Source organism: Ornithorhynchus anatinus, chromosome 10, assembly GCF_004115215.2.
Source record: "Ornithorhynchus anatinus isolate Pmale09 chromosome 10, mOrnAna1.pri.v4, whole genome shotgun sequence".
Classification (NCBI taxonomy): Eukaryota; Metazoa; Chordata; class Mammalia; order Monotremata; family Ornithorhynchidae; genus Ornithorhynchus; species Ornithorhynchus anatinus.
The window spans coordinates 50,070,340-50,092,689 of record NC_041737.1 but is presented as its reverse complement, the minus strand read 5'-3'; the positions used below and the strand labels follow the sequence as shown (position 1 = coordinate 50,092,689).

At 48.4% G+C, this 22,350-nt stretch overlaps 1 protein-coding gene across 1 annotated transcript in view; it reads right to left on the bottom strand.

Annotated features, from left to right (window-relative positions):
- The window catches only part of CALD1 (caldesmon 1), a 118,757-nt gene that overhangs the window by 89,871 nt on the left and 6,536 nt on the right, over positions 1 to 22,350 (bottom strand). Inside the window, 1 exon segment of the mRNA XM_039913239.1 lies at positions 4,174 to 4,288. Coding sequence (XP_039769173.1) covers positions 4,174 to 4,244 — 71 coding nt within the window. The 5' untranslated portion in view covers positions 4,245 to 4,288.

Below are 22,350 nucleotides of genomic sequence, written 5' to 3'. Positions count from 1 at the left end.
CTGGCCAATATCCTGTGCTGGGGACTCCCATTGGGCGCCTCATGGTCAGGATAAATGATGTCAACAAATCGATCGCTTCCATGGTTAAAACGAGCTTCTCACCCGGTTTCCCTCGGAGCTGAATTTAGGTGAGATTTCTCAGCTATTTCTCAGCCTAGGGTAGAAAAAGGCCTCCGGAGGCAATTCCGCTTTCTCCCTCCTTCTTCAGAAACAACTGGCCTTCCCCTGGGCCAGATCGAAGAAGGTCTATTCTTTTGGACAAGAGCTCCAAGACAGGAGGGGCTGTGAATTATTTGCTTGGCTGGCCTGAGTTGTCACTCCCAAAATGGAAGTGTCCTGGAGTCTAGCCCTAAAGGTTTTACTCTCAGATGACGGTTAGATCACTGATCTGATGGCCGAAAAACTTCCCAGAGGTGGACTGCAAGAGTCCAGATTCCAACCTGAGACCACCCAAGTTAGGCAGCAGCCTCCAGAAATAGTTGTTGGACCAGTCCTCTGGGCCACTGTGGGATAAGGGAGGAAGACCCATGTCCTCTGTGGAGAGGCTTTGAAAAAGCTGTTCATTTCCCTCAGATAAGGTGCTCCCAACTAATCAATCCATCAATACTCTGTGGACATCAGTGTACTAAGCACTTGGGAGAGTACAACAGAGTTAGTAGATATGATCCCTGCCCTCAAGGACTTTACAATCTAGTGGGGGGGGAGGGCAGACCCTTAAAATCATTGGCTAATAGAAGAAAAGGTGGATATGCAAAGGAGGTGCAGTGCAGATGAGGTAACCGAGGCACCGAGAAGTTAAGTGACTTGCCCAAAGTCACACAGCTGAGAGGTGGCGGAGCTGGAATTAGAACCCATGACCTCTGACTCCCAAGCCCGGGCTCTTTCCACTGACCCATGTTGCTTCTCAGCCACTTGGAGCATCTTACAGAAACCCCCACAACCTATAGTGTGTCCCCCTGTGGGGAGGACCCCCTAACCATCTCCCCAGTTTTGCACACCAGCCAATCATTTCCAACTCCCACGCGACCAATACTATTTTCCGCGCCACCCCACTCCCAAACTGGGGAACTTAGAGGCAGGAACCAAGGTGGAAGGACGCTGGAGCGTAAAATAAAAATGCAGGATACAAATTCATCCGGTAGTATATCTCTACCGCACAGGGCACGGACCACTGAAGACTGGACTGTCGGAGATTAAGTCAGGTCACCCTACAGGGGTCAATCCGAGATCCCTGAGAATTAGGTCGACAGTGGAGAGGGCGATAAACCCACAGGTCAAGTGTTCATCAAACCAAAGAGGATAGAGGAGAGACTTCCTTGGTCTCAGGAGGCCCACATGCCCAGGGCTTTGGGGTCCGGAAAACTGAAGCATGACCTTGTGGATAGAGCACGGGCCTGGGAGTCTGAAGGACCTGGGTTCTAATCCCAGCTCCACCACTTGTCTGCTGTGTGACCTTGGGCAAGTCATTGCATTTCTCTGTGCCTCAATTATCTTGTGAAAACTGGGGAGTAAGTGCTTACTATGTGCCAAGCACCGTTCTAAGCGCTGGGGTAGATACAGACTAATCAGGTTGTCCCACGTGGGGCTCCCAGTCTTAATCCCCATTTTACAGATGAGGTAACTGAGGCCCAGAGAAGTTAAGTGACTTGCCAAGGTCACACAGTTGACAAGTGGCAGAGTCGGGATTAGAACCCAGGACCTCTGACTCCCAAGCTCAGGCTCTTTCCACTGAGCCATGCGACTGTGAGCCCCATGTGGGACAGAGACCGTGTCCAACCTGACTATTTTCTATCTACCCCAGTGCTCAGGACAATGCCTGGAGTAATAGTAAGTGCTTAACAATTAACTTTTTTTTTTAAAGGGAGGATGGTAGTAGCCACCTCTAGATAATAATAATAATAATGTTGGTATTTAAGTGCTGACTATGTGCAGAGCACTGTTCTAAGCGCTGGGGTAGATACAGGGTAATCAGGTTGTCCCATGTGAGGCTCACAGTCTTAATCTCCATTTTCCAGATGGGGTAACTGAGGCACAGAGAAGTTAAGTGACTTGCCCACAGGCACACAGCTGACAAGTGGCAGAGCCGGGATTCGAACCCATGACCTCTGACTCCCAAGCCCGGGCTCTTTCCACTGAGCCACGCTGCTTCTGCCTCCCCACTTGGTCTTTGGAGACAGGAATTGGATACTCAGGGATGAGATAACCCAGGATGCTTCAATACCACCGGGTAAAGTCATGTTCCGGTAAGCCACGGTTTGTGGGTTCTGATGACAACCTGGAAGTGTGACCTGCAGCATCCTTTGCCTTCCCTGGGCCTGTTAGCCCCATCGCTCTTCCACAGATTTCCCTCCACTTCACTTTCCCTCAGCGATACTCACCAATCTCACCACTGATGATAAATAAAAGACACTAAACAATACAAAGTTTTTGAGAAGCCCTTAACGACGATGAGAAGCGAAAGCTTCGTGCGGGTCCCCAAAACCGCCAGACAACGCGTAACTACGACGCTCAGTCAATGACAGAGACTCTGCTTCTTATACGTAACAGCTTCTTTCATCTCTGGTTCCGGGGATTTGTCATTCCCATTTCCCTGCTCAGGCCCTTATACCACAGAGGGGAGTCAGGGGATTTAACTTCTGAAGTTGAACTTGTTGGATAACCCTAGGCAGGTTGGTCTCCGCTTCCATTTCCTTACCTGCAAAATGACGGCAGAAATTCCTCTCCTCCGTTTAGCTATGGAGACGACCGGGAGGATGAACTCAATTTAAAATACAAAGCAAAAACAAAAAAAAAACCCAAAAACATTCCATTTGCTTTCACAATGACAGCCCAACCACTCCTCCAGATGTAAGTTATGTTTTCAGTGCCCGATTTGGGCCACGACAGATTTGCACAGGATCCTGACTTCCATTCACTTTTTGGACAACAAGCACACATATCTGTCCAGTGTGACAGATCCGAAAAACTTCTTCCTCAACTCCATCTTCAAATTACTTACTACCCAGGCCTACCTATTCTATTAGTAAGCGCTTAACAAATACCAACATTATTATTATTATTATTTTAATGTCCGCCCCGCCCTCTGGACTGTAAGTTCCTTGTGGGCAGGGAACAGGTCTACCAACTCTGCTATAGTCTCCCAAGTGCTTCGTACAGCGCTCCGCACAGAGTAAATGCTCAGTAAATACCATCGATTGGTTGACTGATTGCTTGAGGGAAATGGCTTTCAATCTAAAGCTGGCATCTTCACATCACTACATCGTACTGGCTGCTCACCCTTCAGTTTCAATGATTCCTGCGTTAACATGCTTTTCTAAATGATAATAAATAGCCAACGTGGCATTTAGATCAAAGACATTATTGTTCTCGATCTAGTTGGAAAATAATAACAATAATGATGGTATTTGTTAAGCACTTACTATGTGCCAAGCACTGTTCCAAGTGTTGGGGTAGATACAAGGGAATCAGGATGTCCCCCGTGGGGCTCAAAGTCTTAATCCCCATTTTACAGATGAGGTAACTGAGGCACAGAGAAGTGACTTGCCCAAAGCTGACAAGTAATAATAACGTCGGTATTTGTTAAGCGCTTACTATGTGCAGAGCACTGTTCTAAGCGCTGGGGTAGACAGGGGAATCAGGTCGTCCCACGTGGGGCTCACAGTCTTCATCCTCATTTTACAGATGAGGGAACTGAGGCACAGAGAAGTGAAGTGACCTGCCCACAGTCACACAGCTGAGAAGTGGCAGAGCTGGGATTAGAACTCACGACCTCTGGCTCCCAAAGCTGTAATCTTTCCATTAAGCCACGCCGCTGCTCCAATGCCCTTGTTGTGTTTCACAGAGGGTTGGCCTGTGACCCACCGTTCACTCAGAACCTTTTCCTTGCCCCTCCATGACTGAAGCTCAGGTTGCTCCTACCAGAAAAGTGCCAACATGAGAGGCTTGGAGGAAACACTCTTCCACTCCTCCTCTTCGGCAGCTCCCCGCATCCCGAGTCCTTCACCTGCTCAATCCCCTCGGCTCCTGGATTCAAGAGGCTCATTTGGGAGACGCTGCCGAAGTCCAGGCTCCAGCTAACTAGGTTTGGCTAGTTGGGTGGGGGCTGATTCTCAACCCCGTTCATCCACACAAATAAAAACACCGTCACGCTCTTTTATAAATCCTCATCCTTACCTCTCTGCTTCAAGACGCATTTCCTCCCGCTTTTGCCTCCTAAGCTCTCTGCGGCGCTCAAAATCATCCATGGCGTGTGTTCGGGGTTGGGAGGGGGGTGAGATTTGGTCTCAATCTAGAAGGAAAGAGATGGGAAGTGTCAAATGGGCGCCGGCAAAGGGACAGTACTGGGAAACCGCAGCAGTTCCTTGCTTTCATCCCCACCATTTGCCTTTTCTATTAAAAAACGGTGTGACTGACACTTGACAGATCAGGGACGGGAGCGAGGTGTAAGTCACCGAACCCTCCCAGAAGCTGAATTTATTTTCCGCATCAAATTGTCGGCGGGAAACAAGCCCACTGGCGCCTGTGGATCGGACGAGCCTCTAGAAGCAAGGCAGCAGGCTCGAAGGGCAAAACGTTTGCCAGGATTCGAGAGGAAGATTTATGTTTTTCCCCAGTGAAGTATTAGTGGACTAAAAGCTGCGTAATATAAGAGGAATATTAGTGGAATAAAAGCTGCGGAATACATTTCCCATCTGTTGCTCTTCCACAGATAAAAGTGACAAAAAGTTTAACAGAGGGAAAAGAAAAGGGCACGGGTAAAAACGAAACGCCAAAGGAGAGAAAGAAAATATGAGAAGACAAAAACCATGAGACCGAAAGGAAAAAGGAAAAAAATACACACATTTATGTCGATACAGAACTTTCCACTGTTCGGTGCCCGACAGAGGTAAGAGAATAACATCGGGCCGGGCGCTATCAGCCACCTCGGTAACGCTACCCTGACCGATAGAGCGGAATTTTCAAATACCACCCAGAAGCGGTCCAGAGGTGAGGAAGTCACCTCAGGGGGCCGGTTTCTTTCCCCCATCTTTAATCCACGCACTTACACCCTTTCCTACCTTGTTCTCGCTGAATTTAGTCCATGAAATCCCCGAGTCCCTTCCGGGGTCTTCACCACCAAAGCTCGTTCGGCCCGGGTCTGTGTGCCATGGAATCAAGAATTCCAGAAGAGCCCCGCGGCCCCCAAACCCACACCGACTCTCGGAAAGGGGGAAAGCTGGCTTCTTTTGTGTCCCTGCTTTGTTTACAGAGCTGTCAGTGGTTAGCTAAACTCGGCCTGGAATCTGGTATTTAAGGCCTGCTCGAAGATTGCTTCCTGTGCAGCTCAGGAGGCCTCTGCTTCCTCTGGAATCCTACCCGACACGCTGCACTCGGCTCGCAAAAAAATATTTTCCAGCCCTTCCTGTCCACACGGGACCGGCCTTTCTCCCAGCCGAGGGAAGGAGCGACGTGCAAACCGTAGCCCTCCCTCGGCTCCCTGGCCATTTACGGAAGACAAAGCGGGGCTTTATTTCCGAAGCCTCTTCGCTTCGGACGGGATTCTCTTTCAAGTTTAGGGCTTCTCTGGGGCTGCGGGGTGGTTTTTCTTTTCTTGGAACGGGGTTGGAGTGGCTTTTTCTGCTTCCAAACGCTTTCCTTTTCGGAGCGGCTGTTTCTGCCCCTGTCGGAGCTGGAAACTGGCGGCGATTTGCGCGCGTGCGTGTGTGTTTTTCAACTCAGAGAGGATAGTCCTCCTTAGGGCTTTTCTGACTAAAAAGAAAACCAGAACCAGCTTCTCTTTGTCCCCGCCCGACTAAGCCCGCCATCCTCCCAGTTTCTTGCCCTTTCTGGCTTCTTCTCCCTATGCCCACCTTGGTGCCTGCTGGGTCAGGGTGCCAGTGGGGGGGAGACCCTCCCCGCAACATGCTGCCATTAGAGTTCCCAGGGACAGGCTCATAAACCTATGATGTTGGGGATCTTTCGGTCTTTGCTCAGATCAGGTTGCCCAGGGTGATAATCAGAAGAACTGTGGCAATTGTTAAACTCTCTCCTACGGGCCCAGCCCTGCGCTAAGCACTGGGATAGGTACAATTCGATCCAGATAGGATACAGTCCCACATGGGGCTGACGGTCTAAGGTGGAAGAACAGATATTTCTCTCTAGATTGTAAACTCACTGTGGGCAGGGAACATATCTAGAGAAGCAGCATGGCTTAGTGGAGAAAGCCCGGGCTTGGGAGGCAGAGGTGGTGAGTTCTAATCCCGGCTCCGCCACTTGTCAGCTGTGTGACTTTGGGCAAGTCATTTAACTTCTCTGAGTCTCAGTTATCTCATCTGTAAAACGGAGATTAAGACTGTGAGACCCACGTGGGACAACCTGATAACTTTGTATCTATCCCAGTGCTTAGAACAGTGCTTGGCACATAGTAAGCACTTAACAAATACCACTATTATTAGTAGTATATCTACCAACTCTGTAACACTCTCCTCCAAGCACTCTCTGCCATTGTTCTCGTCTGTCCGTCTCCCCCGATTAGACCGTAAGCCCGTCAAACGGCAGGGACCGTCTCTATCTGTTGCCGACTTGTTCATTCCAAGCGCTTAGTACAGTGCTCTGCACATAGTAAGCGCTCAATAAATACTATTGAATGAATGAATATTAAGTGCTCAAGAAACATGATTGATTTCACCCCCGTTTTACAGAGGAGGAAACCGAGGCCCAGAGAGTATAAGTGATTTTCTCAGAGCTTTTCACACAGCAGGCAAGCGACAGACCTGGGATTGGGATGCAGGAATCCTGACTCCTGGTCCTGGGCTCTTTCCACTAGTCCACACTACTCCCGAGGGTGACCCCCACGAGTGACGTGTTATTGCTTGTTTTTTTCTCCTCAGTGCTCAGTGCCTTGGTGTGGAGGGATCCTTCCCCATCAGCAAAGAGAAATGCATCAAAAATATCACATTAGCAGATTTTCCCCCCCGGGGCCAAAGGGCAAAATAGCAGTGACTGTTTCTACACCGATAAGGCGCAAAACTTAATTTTCACCACCCAAACTTTTCACGGTGCTGATACTAAATAGCCGATTGACTGGGCTGAATTTCTTCTATTTATTCTCCATCCCTGAGAAAAGGCCCTGCATGATCCCTCAAAATTCAGCTCTCCTGAAGCAGCATGGCCGAGTCAAAGAGCACGGGCCTCGGAGTCAGAGGATCTGGATTCTAATCCCTGCTCTGCCAATTGCTTGCTGTGTGACCTTGGGCAAATCACTTAACTTCTCTTTGCCTCAGTTCTTCTGTTCTGCACTCTACTTGAACTGTGAGCCTCATGCGCGACAGGGACTGTGTCCAGCGTAATTAACCTCAGTGCTTAGAACAGCGTTTGACACGTAGTGAGAGTTTAACAAATACCATTAAAAAAAGACCTGCTCATTTTCCAAAACCTTCACCATCTTGGGCATCCTCCTGTCAGGAGGTGACTATCTGTTGGTTTGCAGCTGGCCTGTCTCTTGCCTGGTAGGGGATACAGCCCTGGACATCTCTATTTTGCGTATTTGTGCCTTCAGGGGCTCACCTCCCTCCATCTTGGCTCCCCCTGCCAAGAGCCCGGGTTCTAATCCCAGCTCTGCCACATGTCTGTGTGACCTTGTGCAAGTCGCTTCATTTCTCTGTGCCTCAATTCCCCCCATCCATAAAATGGGGATTAAGAATGTGAGCCCCCATGTGGGACAGGGACCGTGTCCAATCTGATCAATTTATATCTACCTCGGCTCTTAGACCGTGGTACTTGTTAAGCGCTTACTAAATGTCAAGCACTGGTCTAAGCACTGGGGTCAATCCAAATCAATGAGGTTGGACATCGTCCCTGTCCCACGTGGGGTTCACGGTCTGAGTAGGAGGGAGAACAGGCATTCAATCCCCATTTTACAGTTGAGGAAACTGAGGCAAAGAGAAGTGACTTACCAAAGGGCACACAGCAAGCAACTGGCTGAGATGGGATCAGAACCAGGTCTTCTGACTCCCAGGTTCAAGCTCTTTCCACCAGGCCACACAGTTTCTCAGTCATCTTGTAGCTACCTCAATGCAAGGGACATCATAAATGCTTAAAAATGCCACAATAATAATGATAATTATTATTAATGCTGTTTCTATAGACCACACTGCTTCATTATGTGCAGGGAACATGTCTACCAACTCAGTGGTATTGTACTCTCCCAACGGCTCAGTACAGTGCCCTGCACACAATAAGCGCTCAATAAATATTACCGAGAGATCGCTTGACTGACTGCATAACCTTCAGATCCCCGGCTAGCCACCGGCAAGCGAAGGCCACGGCTGGTGCAAGTGCTCTACTGCGACTGGATTCTACTCCTCGGATCCACTCCACGTTGCTTCTCATAGTAAACACACAGAATTGATCAATCAGTGGTATTTATTGAGCATTTACCATATTCAGAGCACTGTCCTAAGACTTGGGAGAGCACAACACAACGGAATTAGCGGACCCGTTCCCTGCCCATAACTAGCTTACAGTCTAGAGGTTACAGAGTCAGTGGAGATAGAGAAGCTGGCCCGGGACACACATATTAGCTAAGGTCGGTATCAGGTCGGATACTCGAGGACTCCCTGAATGTCTCATCGTTCTTGTTTCTGAGCCACAGGGACCTGTCTTAATAGTGTTGCTGACCCTGTGGGATTTTCACTGCTGCCTTCAGCTGATTTACCATAATCGATCAGGGTCCAATCTCTCTGGGCCTGTTTTCTCCATCGGAAAAAGAAGGGCTAGAGGATTCCACGTCCTTTACCGCTGAATAATTTAAATATTTTGCCCCATTTGCCAGACCCTTCCCTTGAATTCAAGAATCCCAGCTCAGACCTAGTCAATGTCCAAGCTGGCCACTGGTCAACCTCTGGGAAAAGGGTCAGCCCCAGAATCATTCATTCAGTTGTATTTATTAAGTGTTTACTGTGTGCAGACCACTGCACTAAGCGCTTGGGAAAGTACAATACAGCGATAAAGAGTGACAATCCCTGCCCACAATGAGCTCACAGTCTTGGGGGCGACGGGGAACCAGACATCATTACAAATAAACTGACGTCAAGATAGATAAATAAAATTATAGATACACACGTAAGTGCTGTGGGGCAGGAAGGGGGGAAGAGCAAAGGGAGCAAGCCAGGGTGACAGAGAAGGGAATGGGAGGTGAGGAAAAGTGGGGCTTAGTCTGGGAAGGCCTCTTGGAGGAGATGGGTTCTAATCCCAGCTCCACCACCAGTCTGCTGTGTGACCTTGGGCGAGTCACTTTGCTTCTCTGGGCCTCAGTTTCCTCATCTGTCAAATGGAGATTCAGTACCTGTTCTCTTTCCTACTTAGACTATGAGCCCCACGTGGGATGGGGACTCTGTCCGACTCGTTTACCTTGTATCTACCTCCGTGCTTAGAACAGTCCTGGACACATAGTAAGTGCTTAACAAATACCTTTATTATCATTATTACTATTAATACCAACTAATTACACCCATTATTATTACCCACAGATTTGCCTGCAGGTAAGGTCTCTCTCCACAAGGAGCTTAGTGACCCCTGATGGACTGTCCATGTTAAAATATTGGGCAGATCAACTTTGCCTTTTTCTATTTGTTAAGCCCTTACTATGTGCCAGGCACTGTGGTAAGAACTGAGGTAGTTACAAATTAATCAGGTTAGACACAGTCTCTGTCCCACGTGGGGTTTACAGTTTTAATCCCCATTTTACAGATGAGAACTGCACAGGCACAGAGATGTGACGTCACTTGCCCTAGGTCACCCAGCAGACAAGTGATGGGGGCAGGATTAGAACTCGGGTCCTCAGACTCACAGCTCTTTCCACTGTGCCTCACTTCTTTGACCCTGCGAGGCACAGCCTACACGATGGGACCAAGACTAGGTTCCTGATTGTTCCAGTCCTAGACCAATGCATCTTCCACCTGATTGTCCAGAGGGAGATGGGGAAAAAGCAACAGGCAGCACAGACCCTGGGGGTTCCGGTACCATCTCTACCACTGGCCAGCTGGGTGGCCCCAGAAAGGTCACTAAACCTCTCTGGGCCTCAGTTTGCCTCATCCATAACAAGTCTAATGATAGCATTTGTTAAGTGCTTTCGACGTGTCCAGCACTGTGCCGATCCCTCATCTGCAGAATGAGGAAAATAACTCTTGCCTGCCTCTACCTCACAGAGATGCTGCGAGGATAAAATGAGAAAAACGACAACTTACAGATTCTAAGATTTATTTCACTGGATGAGCAATTCAGTCCCGTCTACCCTCCTTTTCTTTGGCCCGATGCAGTCTCTCAAATCACCCCGGTCGTTCTCTTGAATACCTCTCTGGAGGCACCCCCCTCACTGCTAAGTCAGCTGGGCATCGACACTCCACCGCTCCTCGCCTGATGCAGGCAAGAGTCGGAAGCCGTCGCTCTGAGGGCTCGACTGGCTGAAACATTGTCAAATTCCTGGCTTCCTGGCTTCATCTATCTCCTCGGGATCTGTTTATCCTTGTCCTTCCCGTAGACTCTGGCCCATCAGCTCCAAGATTCCGCTGAGGGGCTCGGGCCTGGTCTGGGAAGGAAAATCTCCCTTCCTGAAAGGGATTCTGGTTAAAGAAGCCTAGGGAGGGGCTAAGATGGCATTTAAAAGCATTCGACCTGCAGACCTGGAAGGAAAGAAGGGAAAAGGGCGGCGGAAGACGGCACAGGAAGAACAACCAGGGTAGAGCCTGAGGGCGCAGCGAAGCCGTCTAAACCTCTGGTGCCTCCCCTGACCACCTCCAGCCCCCATCACAATTAGCAAACACGGGCGGCTTTTGGTCCCAACGTTCAGGATTGATTTAAATGCTTCCATCAGCCGAAAATAAGTGCTGCCTGCTTTTCAGTCTTGGCTTCCCAGCCCTGTCCAGTAATTGGAAACATAAGACATTCTTCTTTATGTTTCCTTGGGGGACTCCCCCTTCTTCGGAATGAAGGGCATGTCACCGTGCTTTGGCTAAATGGCCCTTCACCTTCTCCTGCCCTCTTTCCCAGATTCCCAATCTTTCCCTCTCACCCCACTGCAAAATGGCCCCGAATCTCTCCCCTTGGCAGAAGGAACGACGTGGGATCCGTGAACCATATCAGAGGGGTCCCCGGTGGGAATTCATGACTTTGAGCCTGGGTCAACCCTGTCTGTGGTCTCGGAGTGAACTGAAGGAGCAAGTAGAATAAATTATCCCTTAAAGGGACTTTCTGAGGACTCTTGCCCCTCGCCGTCCTGCCCACCGAGCCCATTTGGCCTGGCTCCCTGCATTCCATCCTAACAGCCTGTGCGAATGGTTGCCGGCTCTTTAATTAGAGTCAGGGTGGGAGCATTTGGACTGGCCCAAGACCACAGGTAGTCACATCCTGGGGTCTGCAGGTCCTCAGAGGGTCCCAGAGCACAAAGGCCCAATATTGTTGTGGAAGGACGACACGGGAGACTGTTCACTGGGGCCGATGCAGGAGAAATCATGCAAGCAGGAGCAGGGAGAGAGGTCAGTTCAGGGGTGGAGTCCCCTCAGCTAGGGTCACGGAGGTTATCACAAGTCTTATCGAACTGGAGCAAGTGCTGGACACTCACTGGGCGCATGGCACCACTGAAAGCCATCAGTGACGACCGTGGGACTGGCCTTGAAACATGAACTCACCACGCACATGTACTTTGGGGAAGCAACGTGGTACGATAACTCTGCATCACCGTCATCTCTTGGGAGGCAACCTTTGGGGTGGGTCTTTCCGAGGGATCTCATCCCACAGAACGGTAGCCCACTAAGTCGCCTGTGCAGATTTTGAGTGGCAGGAGACCAAAGTAAGAACATTTTCAAGTGCAGCATTCACTGTTCACACCCACTCCCGTTCCCACCTTCCCCCTCCAGGGCTAGAGGAAGTCTCTGCCACCCTTACTTATTCCCCATAAAACCTTTCTTCCAAAAATGTTTGACTTACATAAATAGCTTCCCAGTGAACACTGCTGTAGGGAAAATTAGGAGGGGAGGCAGTAATAGTGGTAATTGTATTTACTGAGCACTTACTCTGTGCAATGCAATATACTAGAGCAGGAAGATGAAAACAGGAAGATGGAGAATGGGAAGAAGGATTACAAGAGGATCCATTATTAATGAATCCGAAGAACATGAGAGAGGTAGAGTGGTCCCTGTGTCCCTAAGTTATAGGGTGTGGGCGGGGTGGGAAAGGGAGTAGAGAAGGGTAGGTGAGAAGCAGCTTGGCCTGCGAGTCAGAAGGACTGGGGTTCTAATCCCAGCTCTGCCACTTGCCTGCTGTGTGACCTTGGGCAATTCACTTCACTTCTCTGGGCCTCAGTTACCTCATCTGTAAAGTAGGGATTAAGACTGTGAGCCCCGTATGGGACGTGGACTGCTTCTAATCTGATTAGCCAGTATCTGCCCCAATGCCTAGTCCAGTGTCTGGCACATAGCTAGCACTTTATGAATACTATTTAAAAAAAAAAGTATTGTGGGAGGTGGCTGGCCAATCCCCACGTGGCCAAGTTGGGTTGACTGGCTCTAATTCTCTTTCCTTGACCCCATCGCCTCTGGGATTTTCTCTGCCCATCGTTCCTTCAGCACATTCCTTATATCGCAAAGTGGGGGGGGGGGGGGTAAGTCCTTGAGGCTGAGGGAGTCGGGCCAAGCCATATCTGGCCCATTTCGCCTTCTGTACATTTCCCAGCCTCTGGCCATTTTTAATAACCCCCATCTGTAAAGCACTTGGAGTTTTTCTGATGACAAGGAACAATCTGCATGGAACATGATCACCATTCCCATCTAATGGGCACCAGAGGCCTCCTTTCCAACATCCCCAAATGGTCGTTTCAGCTGAAGAGCCGACAGGCTCCCCTTAAATAACCCAGGAAAGCCGTCCCATCGAGCTTGTTTCTACCTGATTTTCAAAGGGCGTAGGGGGTCAGCTCCGAGGGACTGCAGAGAATAAATAGCCTTCTAGACTGTAAGGTCACTGTGGGCAGGGATTGTCTCTCCTTACTGCTGAATTGTACTTTCCAAGCACTTAGAACAGTGCTCTGCACACCGTAAACACTCAGTAAATACGACTGAATGAGTAAAAATACCACCAACCCACATACACAAACAACTTGCGCGGCCAGCTGTGAGGACCCCTTTTTCCTCCCATAACCTTATGTAGACCTGGATTTTCACTTTTTTAAGTACCAGTGGATAATCAGGCTATTATCTGCTAGACCACCACCTTCAGAAAGATGGGATTCTTAATGCAACTGAAGCTGTACCCTGTACCCAAGGAATAAAATCCATCTGATAATCAAGTCTTTCCACCGGCCGGTGGCTTCTGGCGAGCTCTCCACAAACCCTACCTGCTGGTTTCTTTACCTGACCCGAAACCGTGTTGGGCCGCACTCCCGTTTCCTAATTTTCCACACGCAAAAAGCCTGGTCTGCGCAGATGACTAAGCAGTTTTGTTTTACGAACCCAAAGGCAGCCCTGCCAACTTTGCAGTAATTAAGTTTCTGGGACTTAAAAGAAACGTTTCCAAAAATTCCATGGACCCTACCACAAGAAGATTTTACAAGTAGCCAATCCCGTGGCCAGCTGGCAGACCAAACGAGCTATTAAAATAGCATCGTTCAGAATTGAGAAGATTGTTTTCCTTTTTTCCCCTTCCATCCCCCTGATCCCGACGTTGTTTCTTTGGGAATGCTTTCAAGTTTACCATAACATGAAACTCGTGGGGAAGGATCCCTGTGGTGAGATAGTGGGCCTCCTTGGGGGCATCTTCTGGCCCTCCCCCAGAAATTATTTTGAGGGCTCCAGGGTGCCCTGGAACACAAAGGGAAGTGAGAAAGAATCCAGTTCACACCCATTCCAACGGGTCTGTCCTCCAGCGGCTTTGCCGATCTAGTCAATCATTTATTGAGCATTTATTGTATGCAGAGCACTGTACTAAGCACTTGGGAGAGTACAATGCAACAATAGACACATTCCCTGCCCACAACGAGCTTACAGTCTAGAGTTCTGAGCACGCAACTGCCTACAGTCTTAGGAAATAGTAGTAGGAAACTAAATAGTAATGGGATTTATTGGGCACCTTCTGAGCGGATTGTCCTGCGCTCGGGAAGGTACAAACGGAAGCTCAAACAAATCACATTTGCTACCCACAGGGAGCTGCCACTCTCCGTGCCTCACCTGGACCTGGACCCCGATTTGTGAGATTATGGTGCAGAGCAGCTGGGTACCTCTGCGAAGAGTATCCATAAATTCCCCCGAGTCAGTAGGTGTCTCCTAATTTTTTTATGCTATTTGTTAAGCGCTTAGTATGTGGCAGGCACTGTACTAAGCACTGGGGCAGATGAAGGCTAATCAGCTTGGAAGCAGTCCACGTCCCACAAGGGGCTCACAGTCTTCATCACCATTTTAAAGATGAGGTAACTGAGGCGCAGAGAAGTGATTTACCCACGGTCAACCAGCAGGCAAATGGCGGACCCAAGATTAGAATCCAGGTCCTGACTCCCAGGCTTTATCCACTAGATTCTGACTCTATCCACTAGGCCACGCTGCTTCTAATTCTGTTAATTCCCTCGTTTTATCCATTACTCAGACATAAGAACTGGGATAAGTGTGGATGCTGCTTTGCAAAGACATCAATTCTCTGTTAAGTCCTACTGACAACAAGCACAGGAAATGACACCATCAAGCAGCATCTTCAAATAGGAAACAGCAGTATACATCCATGTACATAATGATGTTTGTGCTAAGAAGTCTAGGGATAGGGGCCGGATGCGTAGAGTCTGCATTTGTTCTTCGTTTGCTTCCAATAATCCACGCTGCCTGGATGTGGAGTTCCCTGCTTCGTTACCATTCAGGATCTATTAGACCCTTTATGATGTTTTTCTCCAGTCTGCCCATATGTGATGAATCTCAGATGTTTAAATAGAATGTAACCAGACCCCTCTGACCTCATGGAGTACAGTTGCAGGAAGAGAAAGGTAATTTTCTCCAAGAAATGCTAAAAATGTGTCTCCACTAGAACGCAGATGCACGGGATAAAGACATTCCAAAGGGATTTGGGTATTCGGGAACAATACGGAAGAAGGTCGGCGTAGGATTTGGTTCCCCCAGGCTTTCCTAGATTCACACCACATAAACCAGTCCGCTGACGCGGGACTGTTAACGAAGTCGCGGGCCAAACGTCTGCTGGGAAGCCTAAGTGACAGAGTGGGTGGGTAATTCGCGGTAGACACGATTCACTCGGAACTTACTGCTATGTCATAAACCCACTGGGGCGCTCTATCGGCTAGAAGGCAAACCACGTGGTGTCCGCTGAGCTCTTGCTTGGGAGGCTTTGAGGAGGAAGATCCACACCGGCCTCACACTTCCCACTTACACCTGGAAAGAGCCTCATCCAGAGGGACACCCCGTGATCCGGGTACCTGGCCAGACATTTTTTGTCCCGAACTTTCTTCTTTTGTCCCCGGGATGCCCTCTGTGGTCACTCAAAGGCAACACCTGTATTCAGGGGGACTTGGAGCAAGTGAGGAGCGGCGTAGCGTAGTGAGAGTCAGAAGATCTGGGTTTTTATCCTGGCTCTGCCACTTGTCCACCAGGAGATCCTCTGTGCCTCAGTTTCCTCATCGGTAAAATGGGGATTCAGTGTCTGTTCTCTCTCCAACTTAGACTGTGAGCCTCCTGTGGGACAGGGACTGTGTCTGACCTGATTAACTTGAGCTTAGGACGGTACTTGACACATAGTAGTTGTTTAACAAATATAACAACAATAATAAATAATGATGAAGTGAGCAGAGTCAAGGGTCTCCCCAGAGAAACAGCCAGCAGACTTTCACCAAATGGCTCATACAGTGTCATTGCGTGACTCTGCACGCCTGGTGTGACATACGTTGTTATTATTATTGTGGTTGTTAAGCGCTTCCTATGTGCCCAGCACTTTCTAAGCACTGGGGTAGATACAAGATAATCAGGTTGTCCCATGTGAGGCTTACAGTCTAAATCCCAATTTTACAGATGAGGTAACTGAGGCTCAGAGAAGTTCAGTGACTTGCCCAAAGTCACACAGCTGATTAGAGCTGGGATTAGAACCCCCGACCTCTGACTCCCAAGCCCATGCTCTTTCCACTAAGCCACGCTGCTTCTCTACCCGTGTCTGCCCCAAACCATTCACTCACCTGAGGGAATCTTACCCATATTGTATTCTCCAGCCCCTCATTTTTGATGAAAAGAGACTAACCGTTCATAATAAATCCATCCCAGTGGCAACCTATCTCCTGATCAGCACTTCCACTCTGAATTCCCCCCAAGCACGTCATTCATTCGCACACCCCCACTCGCTGGACATTCACGCAAACAAGATGTCCTCTTGCCGCTTGGGATTTGTTTTGGTAAAACAGATTTAAGTCAAGGCCTCTCAGCATTTCAGAAACAGATGTTCCAGGGCAAGAGGGTGTGTTGACCAAGGGGCGACTGGGACCATTTCTCTAGACCTTCCAGATTCTGGCTAACAGCAGGCCTAGTGGATGGAGCACAGTTCTAAGAGTCAAAAGGACGAGTTCTAATCCTGGCTCCTTCACTCATCACAGTGTGACCTTGAGCAAGTCACTTAACGTCTCTGTGCCTCAGTTACCTCATCTGTAAAATGGGAATTGAGACTGGGAGCCCCATATGGGACATGGACTGTGTACAACATAGTGGATAGAGCCCGGGTCTGGGAGTTAGAAGGTCATGGGTTCTAATCTCAACTTCACCACTTGTCTGCTGTGTGAATTTTGGGAAGCCACTTCACTTCCTTGTGCCTCAGGTGACATCTGTAAAATGGGGATTGAGATTGAGCCCCATGTGGGACAGGGACTGTATCCAACCCAATTTGGTTGTATCCATCCCAGCACTCAGTACAGTGCCTGGCATGAGTAAGTGCTTAAAGGCCACAATTATTATTGTTATTATCTACCCCAGTACTTAATAAAGTTCCCAGCACATTGTAAGTGCTTAAGAAATACCATTAAAAAACCAAAAACCTTCTGAGGCTGGAAGTCAGAGTGCTACAGTCCTCCCCCAACCCTCTCCCTGCCTTTCTTGATGGGAAGGAGCTTCCTGGGAAATAAGGAGTACGAGCAGAGTCTGGGAAGAGAGAGAATGGGGAGCGAGGGAATTCCTGTCTGAACCTCCCATGTTGTTCCTGTTCTGCTTCCCTTTCATCATTAAAAGATCACTCCCCCTCCCCCCACACTGCACAGGCCTCTTCCCAAGGGAATCATTGGAATGTCTCCATGGTGAAGTCAAGCCCAGGAAACATGTAGCAAGCTCTACTTTGCCTCTAAGACCCGTTTTGCCCGTTTTTCTCAGAACTGGATGTTTGAGGGAGAGAGCTACGGAAGGACCTGCTGCAGATGGCCGCTGGTGTCTCCTCTGCCCGGGGATGGAGCCAGGAGCTGCAGCAGAATTAGTAAGAGGAGAGAGCAGGGAATGTATCTACCAACTCTCTTATATTGTTCTCCCCCAAGTGCTCAGTACAGTACATGGTAAGCGCTCAATAAATACGGTCGACTGACTGCCCGTTTTCAAACCTCAGATTTTCTCAGAGACCCAAGATGAAAAGTCCACGTCACTCAGCTGTGGGGGACGTAGCCCCCTTGGAGTAAGCCACTATGATTCCCCTGCTGAAATGGGACACAGCTGGTGTGGTGAAACTTCTCTCTCGCTCCTCACATGCTGGCGGGGCCCTAGAAACCAAGCGAGCACAGCGATTCCAAATCAGATTTCTTTCCAAGGTCGCCATCACTTTGTGTTTTTGTTTTTTTCTTCCCCTCCATTTTGGACAAGGAAGCCTCTATCATCAGCTTGGTTTCAGTTTTTGGTCAGTTTCATCGCGGGTTCTCATGGGAGAGGCTGGGTTCTGAGGATCTGGGTTGACCTCCCCCCGCCCCCAACCCTAACCATTCTATGCCACAGAATATCTAAAAAATTCCTAAATTAATTTCCAGCCCTGGGTTTTGAAAAAGGTCCTATCCAAGCAACGAAAGAACTCTCAGCTGTAAAGTTACAGTGGCAGAGTCTCTGAGCACTCCACTCCCACACTGAAATGTAAATAGGATTGCTGAAGCCTTAGCTTTATCCAAATATTTGCTGTGGCAACTGAGCACTCTGGCCTGGTCATTAAACACGATGTTTAGAGAACAGTCGTGGATAGTGGGCCCTGCTAGGACTGACTCATCTGCATTTCAGGGATTTTTTTGAATCATGTTGGGTTCTTATTTCTCAATTCTGTTTAAAGAACAGTTTCTGAGTTCCAGCTCTATAGCACTATCAAGTCCAAAATCATGGGGGCATGAAATTCTTTGGAGGAAAAAGAAAGTCCTTGGGAAATACCAAGGCTTTGGAAGGGGTATCCTCACTGAGTCATACCATATTTTCAGGCTCTCTGTTTGATTCCGCACTTGTAAAATCTCACGTAAGCATTTTTTTTTTTTTTAGGGTACTTGTTGAGGCACTGGGGTAGATACAAGTTAACCAGGTTGGACACAGTCCATGTCCCACGAGGAGCTCACAGCCTTAATCCCCATTTTACAAATGAGGTCACTGGGGCACAGAGAAGTGAAATGATTTGCCCAGGGTCACACAGCAGACACACCGCGGTCCACGCATTACCAGTGACTGTGGCCAGCTCTCCAGGGGACACAATGTTTACTGGAACTGAATCACTGTGAACAAGCATCAGTGTTTTCCTCTTGGCTCCTTCTTTAACAAAAGGGGTCTAGGAAACGATGCCAGTGTATTGAACATCCTAGAAACAGCTGGCATCTTAAAATCACAGATTGCTTGTTTCTCACTGGTGTGAATATCCAGATGTAGTCTGTCTCCAGTTTTTAAGGTTGATGACATGATCTATGATGGATGACTGCTGGTGGACCTACTTTTGAACTAGTGAAAGAGAAAGGAAGAAAACAAACAGCAGCCTTCTCCCCGAAACACACACAATTCCGGGAAGGTCTTTTGTTTAAAATATTCAGTAAAGCATTCTGTCTTCTTCTTTGACCTCTGAATGATTCCACTATACTGTTTCTTCTCACTTTTGCCTTGGATTGGAAGGTCAAAAGCTTAAACGGGATATGGCGGTAAATATTACCTTGAGGAGGGCAATCGACTGCTGTTTCCAATTCGCGTCCTCACCTTTTGGGAAGGCCAGAATGGAGCAGGAGAAGGTCCAGAGAAGAACCTGTGAGGAGCAGTCTGGCCCAGTGGAAAGAGCACAGGCAGGACTTGGAGGCAGGAGACCTGGCTCCTAAACCCCGCTCTGCCATTTGACCTCTGTGTAACCTGGGGCAAATCCCTTCACTTCTCTGATCCTCAGTTTCCTCATCTATAAAATGGGGCTCAATACTTGGTCTCAATCAATCATATTTACAGAGAGCTTATTGTATATGAAGGACTGTACTGAGCACTTGGGAGAGTACAATATGAGGGAGTTGGTAGACACGTAAGCTTACGGTCTACTTAGCTTATAAACTACATATCTGCACATATCTACATATATGTGCAGTGTACATATCTGTAATTTATTTATATTAATGTCTGTCTCCCCTTCTAGACTGTGAGCTCCTTGTGGACAGGGACTTGTCTACCGACTCCCTCATATTATACTCGCCCAAGCCCTCAGTATAGAGTTCTGCATGCAGTAAGTGCTCAATAAATGATTCACTATTATTTTAATTATTATTATTATATGATCAAGAGACAGGGGATCTTTCTTAGGAGGGTTGAATATGATGGGAAGATGCAGGCGGAAAGGTGACAAAATCACAAAGGGAGTGAAGGGGCGGGTACGGGTTTGTTCTTTACCACATCCCTTCGCTCCAGGACAGGGGAACACCCACTGGCGCTTGAGGGAGATAGGATCAAACTCAAGAAGACGCCACTCGTGGTAGTGATCGACAAGCATATGGGCTTCATTACCTCAGAAAGTTGTACAGGCTGACAAGATTAGTGTGGTCAGAAGGGGTTTGGATAAATGAAAATCTGAGTGGCCCATAATGGGAAAGCTACAGCTGCAGGAGGGTAATGTTAAGGATGTTAGACGGCACATTCCAAAACACCAAGTGGGTTGTCCAGGAGAGCAATCATACAGCTCCTCCTACCCTCCTGTTGCCAATTAAGCAAAATTCAATACCAATTGGGCAAATCACTTAACTTCTCTGTGCCTCAAGTTACCTCATCTGTAAAATGGGGATTACGACTGTGAGCCCCATGGGGGACATGGACTGTGTCCAACCTGCTTAGCTTGTATCTACCCTAGATCTTAGTACAGTGCCTGGTACATAGCAAATACTTTAATACCATTAAAAGCTAATTAGACCCAGACATGACATTTCTTATGCTTTGGGATAGCTTTGGGATTTTTCACTTTCTTAAGCTCCGTAGCTCCAGCAGACAGAGGCAGGGGGTCAACATTTACATTTGGCTCACGTGGGCGAAAGCCCTGAAAGCAGAGATGTTTGTAGGATAGGAGGAATTTTAGAATGTTTGCTTGATTGTCTGTCCTCTGATGCATTCACTGAGACCCTGAGGGAGCCGGCACCCGCAAACTTTGACACATCTTTCCCCTTGCCTTCAGGAGCAGGTGTTAAGATTACTTGTAGACATTCACCTAGAGAAGCAGCACTGCCTAGTTGATAGAGCACGGGTCTGGGAATCAGAAGGACCTAGGTAGTAATCTGGATCCACCACTTGTCTACTGGGTGACCTTGGGCAAACCACTTCTCTGTGTTTCAGTTAGCTCGTTTGTAAAATGGGGATTAATACCGTAAGCCCCATGTGGGACATGGACTGTGTCCAACCTGCTTAGCTTGTATCTACTCTAGAGTTTGTACAGTTCCTGGCACAAATTAAGCGCTTAACAAATAACATAAAAAACTGGAAAGTGCTTGCTTTCCTAGAAGTCAGTCTTATGGTGTATGTTCATGAGTTAGACCTAGAAGGATCCTTTTGACTTTACTCCCAACAGGCAGATGACAAACAATACGAAGTTAACTGTTCATGAACCTTGAGAGTGCCCAGAAGTCTGACAAGGACAGGCTTCATAGTAAGAGCTCTTTGTCCCACTCAAAACACAGCTAGCCTTTATTCCCACTTCCCTCTACCCTGCTCTCTCTGACTGTCCAGTTTGATCTCTGTCTTCTCTTGCTTGTTTTAGACTCTGCTCCTTTTCCTCCCGGTTGATTGTCCTGAGAGACCCAGAAGGAGATTCCCGCAAGGAGGGAGGGATGAGGATCTCGGGAGTTAGCCACATTCCAACATGGTGCCAGTCGGGTGAGGGTCTCATCTCCCTCACTTTCACCAGGGTCCCCAGGGAGGTGGCTCTGAGGTAGATGGAGACAACCCAAAGACCTCACAGCAGGGGAATCTCAAAGCTCTGGTACAACTAGACTGCAAGCTCACTGAAGGCAGGAAACAAGTGTTTAGTCAGAGAAGGCCTCTTGGAGATGTGCTTTTAATAAGGCTTTGAAGGTGGGGAGAGAAGTCAGATATGAATAGGGAGGGAGTTCCAGGCCAAAGGCAGATTGGGAGTAAGAGATCGGCTTGGCGTGTGATCTTGGGCAAGTCTCAACTCCTTTGTGCCTCAGTTACCTCATCTATAAAATGGGGATTAGATCCTCCTCCTTCCAATTTACAGTGTGAGCCCCTCGTGGGACAGGGACTGTGTTCAACCGGATAAACATATATCTAGTCCGCTGCTAAAAACAGTGCTTGACACATAGGAAGCACCTAACAAATACTATTAAAAAGGGGGGAGTGGGCAAGAAATCTCTTCTTTTCACCTCCATCTGGCTCTCCGCCCCACTGAAAGAACAAAAATGGTGCAAAGAGATCATCAAACTCTCCATTTCAACTGCTCTCCAAGGCCAAACCTGGGCCAGCTGGGTCTCCTGGCTTGGACCACATGTCTGATGTGTTAAAAAAATAAATTCTCCATAGCTTCAAGCTCTCTCTTAGCATACAAGTGACATAATGCCTGGAAGACACCTATTCTGGCCACCTGCCTTCACCCACAGTTAAAACTCACCCAGTGGGGCACATTTATGGACTGGATGAGGGGGAAAGGCAGCATTTCCTCCTCAACTTCCAACATTCCTCCTCCCTCATTTCTATGTCCAATGCCAGTGTGACTCATCCCACAGTGGCCTGGATGGGGTCTCTGCTTTGGATAGCTGAGAGAAAATGGAATCCCATTCCTGGTCACTCTGGGATGGTCCTAAGGGGGAGAGGGAGCCAGAGGGATCGAGGAAGTGGGGACAGGAGGGAGGGAAGAAAGAGAAGGAGGGATTTGGGAAGCAGA